This window comes from Micropterus dolomieu, linkage group LG23, assembly GCF_021292245.1.
Source record: "Micropterus dolomieu isolate WLL.071019.BEF.003 ecotype Adirondacks linkage group LG23, ASM2129224v1, whole genome shotgun sequence".
NCBI lineage: Eukaryota > Metazoa > Chordata > Actinopteri > Centrarchiformes > Centrarchidae > Micropterus > Micropterus dolomieu.
The window spans coordinates 28671912-28695272 of NC_060172.1; the positions used below are offsets into that span (position 1 = coordinate 28671912).

The 23361-nt window shown below is 40.0% G+C and overlaps 2 protein-coding genes across 7 annotated transcripts in view; both read left to right on the forward strand.

Moving 5' to 3' along the window:
• Positions 1–23361, forward strand: part of specc1 (sperm antigen with calponin homology and coiled-coil domains 1) — a 99007-nt gene that overhangs the window by 49057 nt on the left and 26589 nt on the right. The gene's annotated exons all lie outside the window — the stretch shown is intronic.
• Positions 1369–16336, forward strand: xirp1 (xin actin binding repeat containing 1; the record flags this gene model as incomplete). Its single annotated transcript, XM_046038901.1, is given in 8 exon segments — positions 1369–1915; positions 2486–2630; positions 2958–3012; positions 3113–3418; positions 4248–4305; positions 7710–7861; positions 8081–8122; positions 10059–16336. Coding segments are annotated over 7 exon segments (7016 nt in total), but the record flags the coding sequence as incomplete, so codon positions are not given.

Genomic DNA, 23361 nt, shown 5'->3' on the forward strand with positions numbered 1-23361 from the left:
ACCACCTCTTTAAAAGACTACAGGCCTTGTAAGAGTGCAAAACATGAAACAGTCAGTCAAACACTAATAAAATCCAGCCCTTTTCCATCCAAAAACACCTTACATGTCAAAATAATAAGATGCAGTAATTAATTTGTTGGTCAATTGGGGGCGGCAGAAACGAGGAGTCTCAATATTACATATTATCACTTTTTAGTTGTGATATAGTTAGTTAGTGATATGGCTAAGAGGTTAGCAAACTATTTTTACTTACAAATCTTACAGAACTACATCAGCATTCATTAGCATTCAAGTCTAGTATTTATTCTCCTTGTATCTCTGTTTTGCTCTTACAGACTCCTGAGGTAAATACCTCTTTAAATGGTTGCACATTCTCTCTCTCTCTCACACACACACACTCACTCACTCACTCACTCACTCACTCACTCACCCTTTTACTTCTAAACCTAATTTTACCCAAACATGGTTTGTTCCCAGTGATGGTGGTATAGTGGTGAGCATAGCTGCTTTCCAAGCAGTTGACCTGGGTTCAATTCCTGGCCATTGCAGGTTGTTACTTCCTTTTTGGGGTGGCATTAGCTCAGTCTGTTAGGACTTGCCTTGGAAACTGGTTTGTTGCCAGATCAAGTCCAGCTTGACCTATGCCGAAGGTGCTACTTGAGCAAGGCCCTGAACCCCAAGCTGCTTCCCGGGCGCCGTACAATGGCAGCCCACTGCTCCTAAATAGGATGGGTTAAATGCAGAGAACTAATGTCCCCTTCCCCCTTCCTTTTAGAGCGGCAGTAGCTCAGTCCATAAGGATTAGGCTGGGAACCGGAGAGTTAGTCGGACCAGAGTTGCGGTAGCTGGGGAGGTGCTAGTTTACCTCCTCTGCACTGCCCCCAACTGCTCGGGGCGCCGCACTGAGTGGCAGCCCCCTCACTCTGTGTTGCTATGGGTCCAGTTTGTGCGTGTGTGTCTTTCGGACTTGTCTGTAAAAATAATAGTAAAAACATTGTGTTTCCCCTCGCGGGATTAAATAAAGTATATCTTATTCTGCTAAGTATTTAGTTTTGAGTCTGTCTCTCGCTAGCCAAAATGTTGGCTCTGTTGGCAAACATGGGATCCAGAAGTGGGTCTGTGATGGATTTGAGGTGGGACAACACAAGGTCAAATGACTTCATGACCACAGAGGTCATGTTGTCCTTGTTAAGCAGGCTGGCACATGGCATGTCTCCAGTCAGGTGTTAAAGATGTCTGTGAACACCGGAGACAGTGCTTCAGAGTGGATGGAGAGACTAAGTCAGGTCCAGCTACTGTGATTACTTCGTCTTTCCTGTGTAGAAGAAAAATAATACATAAAGTTTTCCCTTTATTGGTGAATATAATTCATGTTCACATGTTTGGCAGAATTGTAACTCCACCCTCTGAGCACCAGCAGACTGTAATCATCAACTGGAATAAGTGCCACATAGATTTATATGCAGCCGTGCTGATGCAGTAATACAATGACTATGATAAGCATATGTGCAGATAAAATGCTGCTGCTCTGAGTTTTGGCATGATATACAGAGCGGCTATGCCAGACATTTCAACACTGACATCTGACTGGAGCAGCTGTACACACAGGTCTGCTCTCTGGTTTCTCAGTGTTTTCAATGCATCAAACTGTCATCACTGTATATTTTAATACCAAACTGAAAACAAACTGAGACATGTTGCCATCTGTTTTCCCTAATAAAACACATATTGGGTTCTACGGATCTGAAATTTATGAAGTCATGGAAGCATATCTCATATCCGGAAGCCTTGAATCACAAGGTGTTTAAGGACTTTGGCCACTAAAAATTGCTGTGTCTTGTGTGAGATGCTCCTTAACCCACAAGTCAGCCACAAAGACAGAGATGCACAGGTGACTTCTACGTCTTCCCTTCAGGTATGGGGTTTGAATATTCATATGATTTTGCAGATAGAGCAGCATAACCATAATGGCAATGACAATACATAACTTTGTTATGCTTTGTAGTTCATGGATGTCTTTACCTGCATGAGTTTATAGAATATACATTTGAATATAAATGTTTCTGTTCAAAATGTATATCCTTTATGTTTTTTTCTTTTTTTTGAGAGAAATATATATCAATAATATCATATATTGATTTTACAAAACATGCAGTCATACTGAGGTGTACAGCTTGGGTTTGCTGTCTGAGTGCAGGAGTCTATAAACATTAACAGAGTCATATGACTGTCAGTGTGACAATCTGTTATATAATAACTTGAATGAAATTAAACCTCAGCTGTATGCTTAAGCTCCAGTCAAAATGTTGACTCTTGTGACAATATGCTTTTGGAAGGAATAAAATGATTCAGCATTTACTATTGATGTACTTTCTGTTGTAAATCATTTGCAAACATTAACACACAAGATGCTGTATCTGAATAAGGCCATTTGAGGTTGTTATCACACATTATATTGCTGTAACATTTCTTTATTCTACTGTAGCTGCTGTTAGAGGGATTGCTATGGAGGCGTTTGGCCTGAGGAGGACTCAGTCCCTGAGGAGTCTTTCTGGGGTTCAGGAGAGGTCATGGGTCATGCCAGCTCCCACCCGCTGGGATAGGAAATCTGTGTCTCAGCTGGTGCAACAGTAAGTTCTGCACAATGTACTGTATATGTACATTCACATACAGCATTAACTATTAGTTAAATATTAGTTAGAAGCAAAGTAAACTGAGCATGCTTGTTTTTTCTGCCTCACCCCGCTTCACATTCAGACTTTTACACCCACTGTAAGCTTCCCAGTAGAGTCCTCCTCTGGTAACCAATGAGGAATAAAAGTTGAAAATTAGTGCTTTACTCAAGGATATGTAGACAGTTTTACTCAGCTTTACTGCTCACAAACATCCAGCTGATTCTTGGATTCAAATCACAAGTGTCATTGTTAATAAATGAATCAATACATTTCTTCAAACAGTTATCAAAGCTGTGCTGAGCTTGGGAGTACTCAAAAAGTGGAGCATAAACTCCAGGTATTTTTTTTTTATTTAATTTTTTTAATCAAGAGTAATAAACGTGACAACTATTAAAACAACAACCCAGACACACATAAAAATCTATCTGTGCCCTCAGGTGTCAGAAAGCTGTGTGGACGGTCAGTGGAGAAGGCTGGAGAGCAGGGAGAATGTGGCCCTCTGGGGATCTGGAAGAAGGTCTAATCTATCCAGGAGCCGCTCCGTGGATTTCCTCCCTCAGAGGGAGCCTTCAGGCACCAAAGCTCTGTGTGCCCTGTTTGAGTCCAGGGCCGCCCTGCAGCAAAGCTTCAACAGCAGCACTCGGCTGAACTCAGCTGCTGCTGCTGGCAGTAAGACAGGGAAAGACTGCCCTCTGCAGAACTGGAGAAGTCACAACACTCATTTAAAGGACACAACCATTCAGGTGTGTGACTTTAGTGTTATTATTTTATACATGATTCAGCATGATAACCTACCAGATTTTATTACATTGACTGTGCTCAGTGATGCATTCCTTGGTTCTTTATATCCAAGAGTGAAAGCCATGGAGGAAAATTAGTCACACATTAACAACATTACATAACATAATATCCCATTGCTCATCCAGGTGCTTGCTAGCATTAAATGACCAGATGTGAAGTGTTTACACACCCAACATCCCTGGTACCAAACGCTTCAGTTAACAGTTCATTCAGTCCATGGATGCACACAATAAACAAACAGCCAAACACTGCACACCAGAGGCTTCAGAGGAAAACACAACACTTATTTTGCCAAGAGTGAAAACTTTCAGGTCTGTACACTAAATATGAAGCTGGAGCCAATTGGTTAGCTTTGCTTAGCATAAAAACAGAAGGCAGGAGGAAACAGCTTGCCTGGCTCTATCCAAAGGCAACGAAATCCACCTACCAACACCTCTACAGCTCACCACACCAACTAATATGCTATATCTAATTTATTTAAGTTGCTTTAGTTTATTGGGTGCTGGCAGGCAGAATATATAAAACTTTGGCAAGAGCCAGGCCTGTAAGCTTCATATTTAAACAGACAAATATGATAGTAGATCTTCTCATTTAACTCTCAGAAAGAAAGCAAATAAACTTATTACCCAAAACGTCAAACTATTCCTTTAAGCCCCCACTGGTTCAAATCTCAGCAGGCCACTTTCCCAAACAGGGCCACCAAAAAAAGACATAGTGAACTAACACCATGTTGCAACTGTCTTCATGACACTGTATGTTGTTTATCCTCAGAGAACTGCCCAGGTGGAAGGAGGAAAGGCCATCAATGGGACCAACAGATACTTCCACGGTGAGCAGTGGTGCTGGATTTCATGTTTATAGTCACTGAGATCTGATAGGGCAGATGGGATCGGTGCCTGGGTTCCCTCAAAGGCATGAGATCACTGTTGTATTTTGGTGCCACAGTTCACAATCAGTTGTTTTCACTTTATAGGACTACTGTCACTGATCTATTAGCAAGGTAATGTTTGTGTTTCTGCTGGTTCTTTGAAACATGTATGTAGGCTGAGACATTTTTCCCTTTGTGTCAAAAACAGTGCTTAAGCTTCACCACACATCCAGTATATCAAATGAACCTATATGAAGTCATAGATCATAGAGTAAAAATGTCAGGATCAAGGCCTCTAGTTGTCAAAGTGTCACCATGTACAGAACATCCTGACAGAGCTGGATAAGCAATAAGCTCTGTGTCCTTTGGCCCTGGGAGTTTCAGGGAAACTAAATAAAGACATGGATGTAGTGGCATAAATACATAACTATGCGTTCGGCACACATGCTCAAGATAGGAGTGAGGTTGTCACTGATTGCTCTGCCCGTGACACAGACCATGACCCTCTGAGCCATGTCTCTCTGTGTCCTGGAACTGACACTACTCCAGTATATCGTAGCTGACGCTTTGACCAGGTGATGTGTGTGGTGTGAGAGTAAGACACAGACAGGAATGTGAGTGGACATCTACAGTGTTACTCTATAGAATCTTTGAGGATTGCAAAAAAATCCTAGTGTACTTTCCTGAACACAGGAGGAAATATTTTAACAAATACAAGCCACATCTAGAAAATTATCTAATTGTCTACTAATAATCTAGCAGAACATATGTGACAATATGAAATAGTCTCCTTGGCAGTCTTATCAGTGTGTCCCTTTACCAAAATATTTTTTATTGTTGCACACCATACACTCACTGACACACATACTGCAGGTCCCACCCAGTGCCCGTTATAGTGGGTGACAATGTAGCTATGGGAATGGGAGGTGTTGGGGTGCCCCAGTCCCTCAGTGACTAACAGAGGTGATTGACTCAGCCAAGTACCAGCAGCCGCCAGCCCACCCTCCCAAAATAGCCAAAGTCTTCGACCGGGGCAGCGGACTCTGATAAAAATCAGCTGTCACCCAGGCCACAGGACTAGAAAGAGTTCAGTCACAGTGAACTGAGAAGCAGAGAGGAGCACTGAGAGAGGACACAGGCTGTATCACACATCACAGGGACCTTAGGAATCAGTTATCCAAAAACAGCGGTGATACACAGGGAAGTGACGTAGAACGACGCTGGATGATATTTTAGTGAGTATCATGAGTATTAACTTTACTGAAATGGAGGAAACCGGTGTGACTGGTAGCTAAAAGTACTACTGTATAATGACTGAGAAAGCTACTTAAATGTATACATTTGTCATTTTACAGTACTTTGTTCTGTCTGATGTTATTCCAATCTGTATATCTGATAAGTTGAATGAATGTGGAGTAGAGTGAAGGCTCTGTACTTTAAGTTTAATATTGTCCCAGTGTGTTAGTGATAAGTTACTGAGAAACATTAATTAAAAGAATAAGAGCATAAAAGAAATTATTAAATTACCAACTTACTACACAAATGAAACATTTCCAAAAATCAATGTAATTCTGGCTATTATTTTGTGAGTGATATCAGAGCTAAACAAGGTCAAAAGTATTGTGACTATATTGTTGGCATCTTCATTAAGTCTGATGTGGCTATCAATGTTCAGCCCAGCTCAGTCTATAGCTTTCCTTTTTTCTATCATCAAAAGAGCGATGATGAGAGATTAAATGAGAAGCAGCGTATCTGTCATAAAAAGCAATAACGAAAATCTGATACAACTTTGATGGATTGGTATAACACACAGTGGTGTGATGTGCTGTGTGAGGGTCTGAGGCCTTCCAGTATAAGCAGCCTTTTGGGATGCTGGTTTTCATTACAGTCTGTGAATGTGGCTACAATCACCAACAGCTGATGGTGAAGGTGGTGGCAGTGAAGAATAAATACCAACAGCATTTCACCACCATTTGTACAGCTGCCAGCGGCTCAAAACGCCCCCGCATTACTGAGCCGCTAATAGCTCCTCTTCATTCCTGGAGATTTAACCCAGATCAAAGAGATGTCAGCAGAAATTGTTTTGAAAGTGTGGGAATCAGTGAGTACTGTATCAGATCTGTAAAAGTCAATGAAGCTTAATGTCTTTGAATCACATTTGATTTGGTAGCCACTAGATTTTACAGATCAGTAATTTACCAGCTATTGATACTAGTGTGTGTGTATGTGTGTGTGTGTGTGTGTGTGTGTGTGTGTGTGTGAGTGCACAGTTTGGTATGTGAAGACTTCACCAGCTCACTCATGGCACTAGGTTGCCTCATTCTGTCTGCTCACCCATCTATGTAAATGCTTTAAGTCCGGACTCGTGAGAGGCGCCAGCTTGCTGGTCCATCCTTTTGTCCTGTGAGGGCTTAGTGTGTGAAAAGGGGAGGTGTGTACAAATCTGGCCATTAGTTACAGCTGGATGGCCTGCGCAACACACTGGACTGTTGACCTCTGGCCATATTGTTCACAGTGCTGTTGTTGAAATATTTTCTGATTTTATCACATCTACCATATTCATAACTCAAAAGGATTAACTCCTTTCAGCTGACACATGCTGAGCTTGTTTTTAACCAATCATAGGACTGCATTATTGCATGTTGAAAAGTTTTTCGTTGGGTCAGGCAGTTGCATTCCTGTGGTCAGGTGTTGATGATTTGATGGCAGAGAGCTCACACAAACAACGTGCAAACAATCTGTGTCACTCCAGCTGAGCTAGCAGTTGCTGTTTTTTTCTTTTTTTCTTGGTCGTCCTGGTCAGACCATGGCATGTGGCAGTTTGGTGAGGGTCCCAGGCAGCAGGCCGGCTGTGTGGGCCTATTTGTCTTGTCAGCTACTGGGATCAAAGCCTTCGTAAACTGACTTGTTTGTCACAATGTTTAGCACAATAAATCATATGTAACTTGAGTTAAATAATGACCCACCTCAAGCTACTCAAAATCACTATTAAGATGCCGTGTACTAGTGGAAAATGAAATAGTTTCCACAAGCTAACAGCGAGCTACAACAGTGATAAGATTTCAAAATCACTATAAATACACACACTACAGAAAGACACACACACACACACACACACACACACACACACACACACACACACACACACACACACACACACACACACACACACACAGTGTTAGCATTAAACTCATTGCTGGCATTAGACACACTCTGCTTTGCTTATTTTGGGACACATCTGAGTCCTACTTTTACAAGTGTGTGTCAACTAATCTAAACAAGCAAAAGAGATACCATTGAGGTGATGTTAGTCCAGTAATTGTTACATTTTTATAACTATTTTAGGCTTGTCTTTTCTATTGCAGATGACAAATATAGTCCACCACTGACTAAGGGGGGCACCCGAACAAGACAAACCAGAGACAGGATATCTACGGCCTCCTCATTGAGACACAGATCAGCTCTCTATCTGTCAAGAGCAGCAGCTATCGACTCCACAGGAGGCTCAGCACAGCCAGTGAGTTCCTGAAATGCCGCTCATTCCTCCCCACACAATGAGGTCAAGGGCTTCAATAGGGAATGGCCACTATGCTATGTCACAATAGGAGACATTTTACAATCAATCTATTGCATACTTTAATAATCAGCACACTAAAGCATACTTTTATAGAAATTGTAAGTTACTCATGATCCAAACTGATTGAAATCACATTGATTTTTTTCTGTTGTTAAACAGGAATTCATTGGTACTCCAAGAACAAGGGCTAAAAACAGCAAGGTACTGCATAGTTACATTTATAATGTTTTACAACAGTGTGTGGGTGCTGTTAGATTGTGTGCTGTGCAACTGACTCTTATTTTGCTTGTACAACCAAAGACACGGTTAACATTTGATCCAGTACTCAAGAAGCAAGATAAAAGTAACATATAATGACATTTACATTTAGATAAAAGACCTTCAGAATAACTGCTTTATGTACAGTGTCATTTTCTTTTCCCATGGCCTCAGCATTAAAATCACAGTCAGTAGTTTCAGGTTCAGGTTTGATGTCAATGTTGCATTAATTTCTACATAATCAGGCAACAGTAATCCTTGAAATAATAAGGTACAGTGCCATCAACAGGAGAGGACTAATACAAAATGTTAAACATACTTTAGTGTTTAAGTTTTACTATTTAGTTAAGACTTTTTCTTTTTACAAAATGAACCAAAACACTGACAAAGAGGAATATCTTGCTTAGATAATAATGAAAGAAATATGAAACAAAATTTAAACCATACTAAAAATCCCTTAAAACTAAAAATAAATCAGGTTTGAATTCAAAACTAACACTATTACTAAGCTTGTTTACTAGAAATGGACTGTGTGAATTTTGTTAACTGTCTGTCATATACTGACAGACGAACGATGCAGCCTGTGAGTACCATATTTGGACAGTGATACATTGTCTGTTGTTTAGGTTCTTCACTCAACTACGCTGGATTTGAAATAAATGACTAACAGGTTTAATTGCTGAGGATGTTCACCTGCATTTTGGTTTGAAGGCCTTTTTATATACAGTTCATTTGAATTTCACTGAACCAGACTGAGAGATTAAAGGCTCAGAAATCATTTGCAGGTGTTTTGAGTTAATTAGCTGATTAAACCTCTTCTCAGGTCGACATTTCTGTATTATTAATTCTTTATTCTAAAATGATATATTTTGCAATACTATATTTTGCAGTACTGGATTTTTGATTTGCATGAGCTGTAATCCATAATCATCAAGATTAAAACAAAAAAGTCTTGAAATATTTCATTTTATGTGTAATGAATCTAGAATATATGAAAACTTAACTTTCTGAATTAAATTGCACAAAACAACTCTCCTCAACATTCTAAAAATTTGAGATGCACCTGTTTAGTCTCCCAATATTTGAACAGTGCAGCAAAGCAGTTCCTACACATATAATATTCTATTAACAATGGATCAGATGAGTATGTGTATGTGAAAGGAGCCACTCATACTGACAAACCCACAGATAACTATCACCCAACTATGAAGTTCCCCTCAGCTCTGTGGAGTGTTTCAGCGTCTTTCTGCCCATTGTTTTGGTTTTCTGTCCCACAACGTTACTGTTTTTGTTCAGTCATGCTCTCTCTCTGGTGTTGTTTTCAACCGCTGTTTCTAGCAAAATATAAAGCTCTAAAAACATACTGTGGTGAACGTTCCCTCAAGAGTTGGTGGAGACAGAGCAAAAAGGAAAGTTAATATTAGACTTACATTGGTCAGGTCACCAGAATTCCAGTGAATAATAATGTTGCCCCCTCCTTGATGGATGTGTCACTGTTTGCTAAAAAGTTCACCAATTTAAAAGGTGATAATATATCAGTGTTGTCTTTACGACTTGTTTGGCCAAAAAATAATGCAGATTATATTTCCAGGTGTTTCTGTAGAGAAAAATGGATCAGAAATGTTGTCGTTAATGTAACTTACAGCATATTAGGTGTCTGTGTGAAGTCTGCCTACTAACAGCTATGAAGTGTTTTGTTAACCCTGGTGTGACAGAGGATGGTTTGCTGTGAAAAACATCAAGCGAGCTTAGAGAAAGGTAAAGTATGGCTTCACTTGCTAAAATGCATGACATTCTAACATTTGCATGTACGCTAACTAATACTGTTTTTGATTACTGAAACCTGACAATTTTACTCCCATCTGTCTTTCATTTAAAGATGGCTGAAGCAGCCAGGAAAATCACAGTTTCACAATCATCTCATGATGAAGATGACCTGCCTCTCCCCCCACCTCCTCCCGTACCACCTAGACCCCTCGACTATGAAGGCCCTTCAGCATTAAGTAGCCTTCCTGTGCCTCCACCTAAAGAAACCTTCTCCACGTTCTACCAGCAACGTCAGAAGAGTGAGCTGAAGAGGCTCTTTAAACACATCCACCCAGACCTACGAGCAAGTCTTGATGATGCTGTGGATGATGAGATAATGAAGGCAGTGCAGTCGGAAAACACTCAGGCAGCAGATGCAGCTTATCAGGGTGAAGTGCAGTCCATGAGGTGGATCTTTGAGAACTGGACTCTGGACAGTATTGGGGACCCTCATGCAACGAAGAAGCTGCTATATGATGAGGAGTTGAAAGGTGGAGATGTCAGAGGTACCTCCACTATGTTTGAGCACACTGACAGCACCAAACAAATGTCTGCTAAAAGACAGACTTCCATCAGAGGGGATGTGAGAACATCATTGTGGCTGTTTGAGACCCAGCCATTAGATTCTCTAAGTCTATCAAAATTAGATGAAGGTGAACTGGTTGAAGCAGTGCTCAAAGAACCCATCCAACCAGGAGATGTGAGAGGGACTCGGATACTTTTTGAGTCTAAACCACTGAGTGACTTGGGACGCTGTAACTCCATAGAAGACCAAAGCTTCCTTAAACTGAGATCTGAGCTTCAGGAGCAGAAAGGAGATGTACAGAAGACTGTAAAACTCTTCCAGGCAGAACCTTGCTGTGTCATCAGAGACAACAGTGGCAATATCCATGAGATTAAATCCATCTGCAGGGAGGAAATCAACGGCAGCAACATCAGCACCGCCCGCTGGCTTTTTGAAACCAAGCCATTGGACCTGATTAATAAGGGAACTGATGGGGTGAAAATAATTCGGGGTATATCTCTGGAAGAGGGGCACAGAGGTGGAGTTGACCAAAAGAGGTGGATGTTTGAAACTCAGTCATTTGACACAATCCAAGAGGTTGTGGGAGTGGACAAGTTTGAAGGAACAGTGGCTGAATGTGTAGGAGAGGCCGATGTCGACAACAAGAGGAGGCTCTTTGAGATGCAACCGTTGGCAGCACTAAAGGGAGACTCTGAAGAAAAGCCTGTGGAAAAGGAAGAAATTATTGGGGGAGATGTCAAGACATCTCTGTGGCTGTTTGAAACTCAACCCATGGAGACACTTAATGATAGCTATGAAGTAGGGTGTTTGAAGAAAGTCACCCTTTCAGCTGACGAACAAGGAGAAGTAAAAGGCAAAAAACAAATATTTGAGAGCTGCAGTATTCAAAAGTGCTCCTCATTCAAAGAGCAAGAGATTGAAAAGGGCGATGTTAAGGGATTCAAACATCTTTTTGAAACAATTCCTCTGAGCAAAATTGCTCATTCTGATGAGGAAATTATTGAGAAGGAAAATGCTATTGCAACAGGAAATGTAAAAGGTAACAAAGCAATGTTTGAGACAACTCCTCTCTATGCAATAAAGGACAGCTCTGGAAACCTCCATAAGGTCACAACAGTCAGCCGAGAAGAATTCATCAAAGGGAAGGTCCAAAACTATAAGTGGATGTTCGAGACCAAGCCTATAGATGAGCTTGCAAGAGTAAAAGGAAATGTGGAGGTAATCAAAGGCATCACCAGACAGGAGGATACAATGAGCGATGTCAAGATGGCAAAGTGGCTTTTTGAAACACAGACAATAGATGGGATTCATTCCAAGTTCAACCAGACAGAGCAGAACACTTCTGTAGAAGAAGAGCCCTGTAAAGGTGATGTCAAGACCTGTAAATGGTTATTTGAGACGCAACCAATGGACATTTTGTATGACAAATCAGAAAAAGTGAAAGATGAAGAAGCAATTGACAACACCAATGTCAGGTCCATTACCTGGCTTTTTGAATCACAGCCTCTAGACAGCATCAAAGATGGCAAAGAGTACAATTTGAAGCTATGCAGCACCTTACAGGATTCTGTCAAATCAGAGGTTGGTGTTCAAACAGTCAGACATCTTTTTGAAACAGAAACCTTGGATAGAAAAAGAAAGGATACAAATTCTGAACACGATGTGAGATGTGTTAGCCAGGTCAACTTTCAGTCAGGAGATGTCTCACGAGTGAAAGAACTTTTTGAATCGCAGTCCCTCGATGAAATAGGATCAGAAATGGGGACATCATCTGATGAAAAGAAACAAGATGAGCATGTCGCAAAAAAAGGTTCGGTACATACATTTACTTGGATGTTTGAGAACTGTCCCATGAACCTCATCAATAAGGACAACGATGATGCAAACATTCAGAGAGTCAGTGGTGCAGAGAGTGGTGATGTACAGAACAAAAAGTTTATATTTGAAACCTCCTCACTGGACAAAATCCACGACCAACCCCTTGAACAGAAGTCAGACTCTTTGGAGCAGCCTGTCAGTTATGTTGATGTAAAGACGAGCACCATGATGTTTGAGTCCCTTCCCCTGTATGCCATCAGAGACAAAGAGGGCCAATTTCATGAGGTTACAACTGTGAAAAAAGAGGAGGTAATGAGTGGTGATGTAAGAGGAGCAAGGTGGATGTTTGAGACAAAACCCCTTGACGCCATCAAAGCCGAGAATGAAGTCTATGTGATCCGAGCCGTCACCCAAGAAGATGTCAAGAAAGGAGATGTCAAATCGGCCAGATGGAAGTTTGAGACACAACCGTTGGACTCCCATACCAGCCAAGATGAGCCCTCTGTTAGCGTCATTGAAGGAAGCAGTAATGTGCAGCTCAATAAGCAGATATTTGAATCTGATCAGACGTGCAAGAAATTCGTACGAATGGTTAGTGTCACTGACGTCCAGCATGGTGATGTCAGGACCTCCACCTGGCTCTTTGAGAATCAAACCATTGACAGTCTAAAAGGGGAACCTCAGGAGCAAGGTCCAGTAAAAACAGTCCACAGAGAAGACAGCCAGAAAGGAGACGTGAAACGCTGCACTTGGCTGTTTGAATCACAGCCATTAGACAAGATCAAGGAGTCTGAGGATACCTCAGTGCAAGGTACTGAGAAGGAGATACCAAAAGCTGATGTGAAGTGCACTACCTGGCTCTTTGAGACCACTCCACTGGACAAAATCACCGCCAACAGTGTTGCTGACACCCTGTCCTATCTGTATCAAATGACTTATGTTCACTCAAGCGGCATCATAATAGAAGCAAATGACAGCAGAAATGTTAACATGGCAAAATACCTGCTGGAAAGCAACGAAGGTGTGCAAATCCAGAAAGAAGAGGTTGTTGGGGGTAACATTAGGAACATCATGTTACAACTCTTACTCAAACCATCCCTGAAGCCCCAAGTTACTCTCCTTAGAGAAGTGGAGATGGGTAAAATGAATACCACAGTAGTAGAACTTCCAGTCTACCAGTCAGCCACAACTATCAACCTTGAGAGGGATCAAAGGATACAAAACATTGTACAGATGATCGATGAATTGCTTGTTCAAGATAAGGATTTGAAAAAAGGAATCATAATGCAAGAGACTGCTGGGGGACAGGCAGAGATGTCAGTCTATGCACTCATCTGCAATTCTGAAACCAAAACCCAAAGTCATGTTATAGAGAAGGGAGATGTAAAGTCTACAATTGGAAATCTGTTAGCTACCGCCAATAGTCAGAGGACTGCAACATCGTGTAGAGTGGATGAAAATGAAAAGGGAAATGTGAATTTGTTTACAAGTTGCATTGAGAAAGGAAATCTGAACTATCTGAAAAGTCTTCATATTGAGACATCAGGAGATGAAGTTGATCACAGCCCTCTGGCTGAGGAGCATATTGAAATAGTTCAGGGGGATGTGAAGGAAGCAAAGAGAAGTCTCTCTCAGCAAAAAGAGCAGGTAGAGCGAACCATTTCAGATGTTTTGCCAGGAGATGTGAAGAAAGCCAAAAAGGTTTTTTCATCAGAGTGCTCTCTATGTGTTGAAAACTGTGTTCCAAAGGAAGAAATAATCCCTGGGGATGTCTCATCAGCAAAGCAACAACTTGCAGTAAAGCCATCTATCTTGGTAGAAAAAGAGGAGATTGTGGCTGGGGACATCAAGGCAACAATGCAGTCATTAGAACGTGCAAAGCAACAGAGCCTGTGTGTGGAGCGAGAGATCATTAAACCTGGCACTATCTATGACATGAACTTGTCAGCTGAAGGTCCTGAAATAGAAGGAAGCCAAGCACAAAAAGAGGTCATTATATCTGGCGATGTGAAAGCAGCTAAAAAGTCTCTTGAAATGGCTAAACAGCAAAGCATGCTAATGGAGCGTGAAGTCATTGTCCCTGGAAAAATATACAATCTGAATATCACAGCACAGGAGGAAATTTCCTCAGCGGTGATGCAATCTACATGTTCGTCTTCCTCCAGATGCCAGCAAATCAAGAATTATCCAAAGGTCAGTGATGCTGAAAAAGATCAGGAAAGCCATGTTTCCTTTGAGGCTTGTCAACAGAGTGCAGTTATAGTCAGTAAGTGTGCACCAGAATCACTGCCGCCTTTTGTAAATTGTGAGTGTAATGGTCAGTCAACAGAGGATGAGACAGACGAAGTTATCAGAGGAGATGTGAAGGCAGCTATTAGGTCTCTGCAGAGTGCAGCAACAGAGCAGAAACTCCTAGATAAAGAAGATGTTGTAAGAGGTAATGTCCAATTGGCTCTGCAATCTCTTGAGAAGTCTAGTGTAAATGTATCCAAAGGAGACTATAAAGCTGCAATGATATACAGAAATGCAGGGATGGCTTGTTCAGGAAGGAGCAAGACTGTTCACAAGCAGTGTGTTGTGGTGTCTATGCCTCCATCTGACACAAAATTGTCTCCTTCAATTTCAGTAACCTGTGGACACCCATCCATTACAACACAGAATTCAACACTCAACCCCGTAGCAAATGGAAACTCTAAATCATCCAGCTCTGAGAGTGTAACTCCACCTCCACTCCCTCAAAAGACAAGTGAGATATTGCAGAAGCAGAAACCAGCTTTACCGCCAAAGCCACAATGGACAAAATCAGTGGTTGTGGAAGAAAATAATATTTCACCAACTTTTGCTCCCAAAGTCACTTGCCCCAATAAAGACAACATAAAAAGCACAGTGATTCCTCCACAACAAAGCAAACAGTTCCCTACTTCTTCAGATAAACTACAAGAAACCGCAACACATGGCAAAATCAGCAAAGACACCTTACTTGAAACACACCACCACCACTGTGTTGATGAAGCAGCGCAATACTCAAATCAAACAACTGAACATCTACCAATGGACTCAAAGGCTCAGGAAATTAAAAAGAAGAAGAAAACAGCATCACTTACAGGGAGCAGATCAGACTGCCCAGTAATGGTGTCAAACAGCACTGAAGTGGAAATGGAGAGAAATGTAATACAGAAAATCAATGCAGCTGAGGAGATACAAATGTGCATGACAAATTACACAGAAGATGGTAAACATGAAATGAACATGAGCTTGCAAGCTGCTCTGCAGAACTTTGAGAGAAAGGAAAGTGAGACTCTAGACAAAAAAGCCCCTTTGTTGTCCAAGAAGGTAAAAGTAATAAATGATGATGTTAGTGACCATAAACAAACCAACAAAACCACTACTCAGCATCACAAATCATATCCACAACCTCCCAAAAAAGAACACAACACTGATAACACAGTGCAAACATTAGAGACCAAAAGTCCAGTTGATGCATGCCATATACAGCAAAATGACCAGCAACCCAAAAGTGTGGAGAAAGTTGTTTTAAGAGAGAAGAAAGTAAAAGAGACAGATGATGAAAGGCGACAAAGGCTTTCTGTCCACAAAGAGGAGATCATGAAAGGAAATGTGAAAGCGGCCATGGAAATCTTTGAAAATTTGAGAAAACGAGAGGAACTCAAAGGAATCCTGTCTCAAGTGCAACAAATCGAGGGTGAGACCAGCAGTGCAGATGTTGGCTCTGTGAAGACATTATATGAGAATGTTCCTGCTTGGATCGTTACACCAAGTAGAAATGCAAAGCAAAGTAAAACGGAGGAAAAGAAAGTTGAAGTAGAGACACAGGACGATGATCTAGAAAGCATATCCTCAGTTGAGACTGCATTTGAAGACCTTGAAAAAGCAAGCAAGGAAGTAATGAATTTGAAGGAACAAACGCTAACAAAACTTCGTGATATTGAAGAGGCAATTAAAAAGGCTTTGTACTCTGTCTCCAATTTGAAATCTGAGGCTGACATTGCAGGGTTGTCAGGACTGTTTGATGAATCTTTGAAATCTGAGCACAACATTCAACCTGCCAACAACATCAGAAAAATAAGTATTGTGTCAAGCAAGGCCAAATCAGGTCAAACCAAAGAGATGTCTGACGTGAATATGCAAACAGTTTCTGATTCGAGTCCTACTAAACAAGATGTGCCCAGACAAGTGCACAATAAGCCTCTTATCAGACAGTCCTCTTCCCAGTCTTCCCCGTCATTCATCTCCATTCACTCAGCTGCCAGAAAGCCTACCGAACAACCTAAATCTCCCATGTCAACATTTAAACCAAAAACAGAGGGTCATTTTCAAAGTTGCCATGGCGCAAGTAGTGATCTGGGACAGGAGTCTGCTGCTGCAGAGTCCTCAAAAAATGGTCACAGTCCTGCCCAACGCAAAGTCAGTGTTCTCGAAGTGAAAACTGTTCCAGAGCAGCCAGCAGGAATTATTGGCACAAAGACTGTCAGTGAAACATATGAAGAGACCGATGGTTTTGGCAATGTATTTGTTTCTTCCGTGACATCAACTTTTGTCACCAAACAGTCTGACAGTAAATCATCTGCACTGTTTGAAGTAGTTGGGAGTCCAACCAGATATGAAGTCATGACATCCCCAGTAATTCGAAGATCTGGTTGCACTTTTGAAGATAAAGTGTTGAGCAACGCCAAAGAGGAAGGAACAGTGTTTGTTACATTCGGCCAACCAAAGGATAAACACTAACACAGAGAGTGCGTTTCCCGCTCCTTTAATTTTAGGAATGCAGATATTCCATTTGTGTATTTATTACATTATGTTTTCATGAAATGGTTTTGTGAGTCATAAAATTGATCTTATCGATTTTATACTGTAACCAGATGATAAAGTGTTAAGTTCTTTTAGTAAAGCTAAGCAGTTGATACTGTATGTTCTGTTGTGTAAATTGTCAAATAAATAATAGTTCAAAAGATGTGATTGTAAAAAAAAATTGCTTTCATTATTTATACTGGTCCCTCGTTATTATTCCACAACTTTGAATTAAATTGTGAATTAAATATTTAAAATGATTGTGTAGCACCAATATCAACATCAACAACTACTGATGTTCCTGTAAATGTACTAGAGGCAGGTTAGCTGACACTTACAAAAAAGTAAGCAGCTTTAAAGGAATAGTTCAACAATTTGGGAAATATACTTTCTGCTGTGTAGCGAAAAGTTAGCTGACAGAATCAGTACCACTCTGATATCTTTCTGCTAAATGCAGTATAAACCAACAGCCAGTTAGCTTATTTAAGCACAAAGACTGGAAACACAGTGAAACAACAAGCTAAGCTTGGTCCAAAGATAACAAAATTCACCTGTCAACACCTCTAAAGCTCACTCCATGTTATATCTCATTTGTTTAATCCCTACAAAAACTAAAAAGGGTAAAAAACACAATTTCCCTTTGTTTTGCCAGGCAACAAGCAGAGACTCCAAGAAGTTGTTTATTTCCCAAAATGATGAAACATTCCTTTAAGTTAGCTAAAGAAATATTCTAAACATTGACTAAAAAACTTCTGCTCAATGATAGCATTGTGTTTGTATCCTGACACGCTAGCAAAATTCTGGATACTTGATTGCAGTTTTCAATCTCAACTGACATATCGGCCATCCTCATCACCGTCAGTGTCATCATAGTACATCCCAGGGCCAGCAGTGGGCTGGTAAACAAGGCTAGGCTAACTGTTTCTCTACTTTCTGCTTCTGCTAAGCTAAGCTAAACACTGTATGGACGGTAACGTTATATTTAAAAAAAAAAAAAAAATGCAACATCTGAAGTAAATTCACAGAAAGGTCAAATGAAATTAAATGTTTGAAATTAAATCCCAGTTACGTTAAATTTAATTTGTTTTATCACCCATAGTTCCAGTCATCTGCCAAGGAAATGTGTTCTGCCTGTTTGACACCTGTCTATCCAATGGAAAAAATGGTGGCCAATAAAGTTCTCCTGCACAACAACTGTTTCTGCTGTAAACAGTGTAAAAAGAAGCTCAGGTGAGAGATTTTTCACAAAATGATAAAATGACTCAAATCAACATTTAGAAATTCACCATGTACTCTAATTTACTAGAATCAAAATGGTTATATTGGTATTAATGAGCAAAAACATTGTTAGAGAGGATTTTAGAAATTACGTTACGATTATTTTGAATCTCCAATCCATTGAAATCATTCAGAGCAGAAATCGTGAAAAATTAAACAATATGTGATTTTGTTTATTTTATTGCAGCATCCACAACTATTCATCTCTTTATGGAGAGTTCTACTGCATTCCTCACTACCAACAGCTTTTTTTAAGAAAAAGAAATTATGATGAAGGATTTGGGCACAAGCAACACAAAGACCACTGGCTTCAGAAAAATAAAGGCACAGGCGAGGCAGATGCTGTGTCCTCTCCCAAACTGACAAAAAGCAATTTAAACACATCTGATGGCTCCAGGCTGTCTTCTGCTGGTGTGTTTGTCACAAAGTTATCTGTAAGGGAGCCGCTATATAACAGCGGTGCTGATGTTAAGGGCAAACTAAAAATGAGCTGGCCACCAGAGAAGAAGAGCACTGGGGTTCCAGCACAGCAAACATATGTAAAAAATAAGATATCTGACATTGGCAAAGCACCTACTTATAGTATCAACTTTTTAGAGCATCACAAAAGTGACAACAAACAGTTAAAGATCAACCATGGTGGAGAAATTAAAGATAAAGTTAAGACACTGCCAAGCTCCTTCATTTCAGGGGTCAAGGAACGATCTAATACAACGGGTTATTACTCAGCTGAGAAGTTGCCCTCAGAAGAAACAAAACCAACCAAAGCATGGCATTTCCAAGACACCATCTCTCCGACAGTGCTTAACTTTTCTTTGCCCTCTCTAGAAAAGGGTATTAATGTCACAAACCAAACTTTAGAACAAAAAAATGAGGCACCCACCTCAAAAACAAACTACAGTCCAACATCTATTAGGCTGGACACTTATCCAAATAAATCTAGAAAGTCTGTACGATTTGCCCCAAATGTTGCTCAGTATGATCTGTCCTCTCAACTGACCGTGGGAGCCAAAGGTGAAGAACACGGTATGCAGGTTTCAGGCCAAACTGAACAGAGCAAAGTGAATAAATCCAACAATCTAAAAGATGTCAGTGACAAAAGTAACTTTGATCATTTGTCATTAGAGTTCAGCAAAGAAGAGAGTCAACATGAGGTGTACCTTGAAATCCCTGAGCATAAAGACCATGGAAAAACAAACAATACATCAAACCAAGAGCCAGATGTTAAAGTGGAGAGCAGTAAGGAGATCCCAGAAACTGATATAACAGTACTGAATAGAGGTGTAGACCAGGTTGAGGAATCCCTTGAAACTCACAGTTTCACTGAAACTTTTAATTCAAGTAAAGAGGCTGTGAAACACCAAGAACGACCTGAGATATCCGATGTCATTCCAAGAAACTCAGTCAGCTCATGTAAATCAGAAATTACTCCGCACAGTCCTTTAGAACATATGACTGGAGAGGAGGCCTGTCTTGAAAAGAATAAAAGTCCATTTGAAAAGACTGACACAGAAAATGGTGGTAGTCAGAAGAAGCCCGTTGCGAGAACAAATTCTCTGACGGGCTCTGCAAAACCTTCTGAAAAGACAAAGGTCAAACTGGGATCCTGGTCCAAAGGAAAGAGTCCTTTGTCAAAGCTCTTCACATCAGGTGGAAGTGAAAAAACAAACAGAGTTGAATCGAAGGATGCCAAAAAAACAGATGTTAAACAAATTGGTGGACTCTTAGGAAGACTGTTTCAGTCATCCTCTGAGAAGGACACCACAAAGTCAACTACGCAAGATGAAAGAAATGACAAAACACAGGCTGATGACAAAAAGACAGACGAGATTAAGGAAGAAATTACAAAAGAGATGCAAAAGAAAGGCAACATGTCTGAAGTGCCACCTCAGGAGCAAGAAGCTGGGGAGAATAAGGAAAAGTCACATTCTGTTGAGCCAAACACACTGGGTAGCAATAAAAATGAGGCTGTAAGCAAATCTACAGAGCCATCCAATCTGGTCAAGATGTCAACAAAAGAAACACAAGATGACCTAAAAGCTCCAGGACAAACTGATACAAATCCAACTGATGATCAAGAATCAAATTCACAAAGCAGTGAGTCCATAGGCCTGTCTGGCACTGATTCTGGAATAACTCAGTCTAAAGATTTTCCCATTGCTGTGCAATCAGTGAGCCAAGCGACAGAGGAGTCAGTCAATCAGTTGATAGCTGAGAAAAGCGGTGATGAAGATCCAGGTGCTCTATTTAACGATAATATTTTGGTGGACAGTGTCAATTCAGCCTCTGTTGACCCACTTGCGATTCAAATAAATACTGATGAATCTACTCAAAAGCCAAATGAACTCCTAGATGCACCAGACTTAGTAGGAAGAAACCTTTACAGCGGAGCACTTCTTGATCTCACCCATGAACTTCCTCAAGATTCTGCTAATGTTTTTGGCCCACCCATCTCTCAGAAGATGTTTGTGAACACCCCCTGTGACACATTTTCATTTTCTCAGAGTGTCACAGCTTTGTCTGATGCTGCTCCTGCTGATACGTGTAGCATGCTTGATGCTCAAACAATATTGGCTGAGAATGAAGTGATGCTTGGCATGACAGATCAGCTTATCGTGCCCGATTTAGCACACATTAACCAAGATGATGATCAAACCGCAAGTCCTTTTACTACTAACAGTCAGATAAGAGAGCAGGATCCCGACTTTAACATATTCAGCTCAAATGACACTTTGTCCTCTCAGCCACCTACTGTTAACGTGCCTGATCAAGCAGGAGCTGAAGCTTCCACAAACCAAGTGTGTGCCTTTCCTGATGACATCTTTGGAGTAGGTGACAGCTCAAGCAGTACAGATGTGTTGTCAGTGCTTCCATCCACCCTGGCCACTTCTATCTCACTGAATGATTTTCTTGGTTCAGACACATCTTTTACTGCCACTCCTGTAGCTCAGCCAGATATTTTTGCTGGTGACATTTTTGCTTCAGAAACACAACTGCTGCCAGTGTTTGAGCCAAGTGATGTAAATTTATTTGGGGACAGTCTTTTAGTGTCTGACAACAACAGCACTGAACAAACAGCAGAAACTACTACCACGAATAGTAGCTGGATGGATGATTTGCTTGGGTAACGGCAGGATTGTGTTTATATGATGTTTATTACACAAAGTTTGAATGTACAAAAATAAAGACATCTTAAGTGAATGGATATGATCACCGCTTAACATTTAGTTTGTTAGCAAAAACAATTTGCAATTTTTTTAGGAATCTGATTAAATTTGTGCAGTAAATGCAATATCTGTCTATATATTATATTATATAGTAATGGACATGATTTTCTTTCATAGTTAACATAAAACTGAATAACTTGTGATTTTTAATAAATGAATAGTTAATAGAGTTAATAAAGTCAAGAGTCATAACTAAGTGTATTTTGACTGAAATGTCTGTAAACATTCTAGAAAATAAAACTGTAGGCTGAACACTCTGACATGGAAAATGTGAGTTCTGAATGTATTGATTAATGATTGATCTGGAATAAAATTACAATTTTTAGCACTGAGGCAGTTTTTTGTTTTCAATTCAATTCAATTTTATTTATATAGCGCCAAATCACAACAACAGTTATCTCACAGCGCTTTTCATAAAAGAGCAGGTCTAGACCGTACTTTGATGACCCCTTGAAGTTTAAAGAGGTGGTATTATGCTTTTTGGCTTTTCCCCTCTCCTTTATTGAGTTATATCTCTTTTTTGTGCATGTAACAGGTTTGCAAAGTGAAAAAGCCCAAAGTTCAGCCCAAAGGGAGTTCCCATCTCCCACAGAAAGCTCTGCTCTGAACTGCTTGAAAACAGCTGGTTTGTAGTCCAGCCGTTTCCCTTCCTTCACTGTGACTTCACAATGAAAACGCGTCATAAAGCTTGCCAAGCGGCTAGCGGGGGTCAGGCACGCCCTCAAACCAAGCTAGTCAGATTTCATTAAACAAGTAATTAAAACGTAAAGTTATCAAAGCGTATGTGTGTTTGTGTTAAAAAAAGAAAAAATATATTAAAAATTTAAATAAAATAAATAAATAAAACAGTAACCGTGTGTGTGTGTGTGTGTGTGTGTGTGTGTTAAAATATATATATAGATATATTAAAATAAATAAAACAGTAAGTGTGTGTGTGTGTATGTTAAAAAAATAAAAATATATTAAAAACAAAATAAATAAATAAAACAGTAAGCGTGTGTGTGTGTTAAAAAAATTTAAATATATAAAAAAATAAAATAAAATAAATAAATGAAACAGTAATGTGTGTGTGTGTATATTAATAGACAAAAATTTTAAATAATTATTAATTGATTAAACAACAATAATAATAAATAAAAAAATGTATATATTAGTATCAGATATATAAAAAAAAATTACTAAAATATCAAATGATCAAACTAATAATAATTAGAAAATTTGTACAATTATTTATCAGGCTGAGACATATTTTTCAGCAATTATTTCACATTTGGGCATTTCTCCCAGTAAATAGGGGAGTTTCTGTGTGTCTGATATGAATTCGAATTTGGGGTATATTTGGGAAATGTTTGCTAAGTGTTTTTGTCTTAGTGAGGTTAGAAAGTGCAGCTCTGTCTCTACCTGTCCCCTGTCACACTGAGAGTCTCTCCTCTTGTGGTAGCCAGCTCTGTCTGTGGCGACCCTTTTCTATGGCCAGGCTGTGTTCACTCAGTCTATATGTTGTCAACATTTTTCTTAGTTTAGGACATTTTATTGTACTTAGGTAATTTGCCAGTGTGAATTCTCTTTTTAGGGTCAGATAACATTGTAATTTACTTTGTGTTTTGGTTGTTTCTTTCCAGTATTCAATATATTTTTCTTTCTGCTTGCTGATAATTTGGTTTGGTCTGCTTGAGTTGGTGTTGCTGTCCTGAGGCTTTTGGGGACTTGTTACTGCA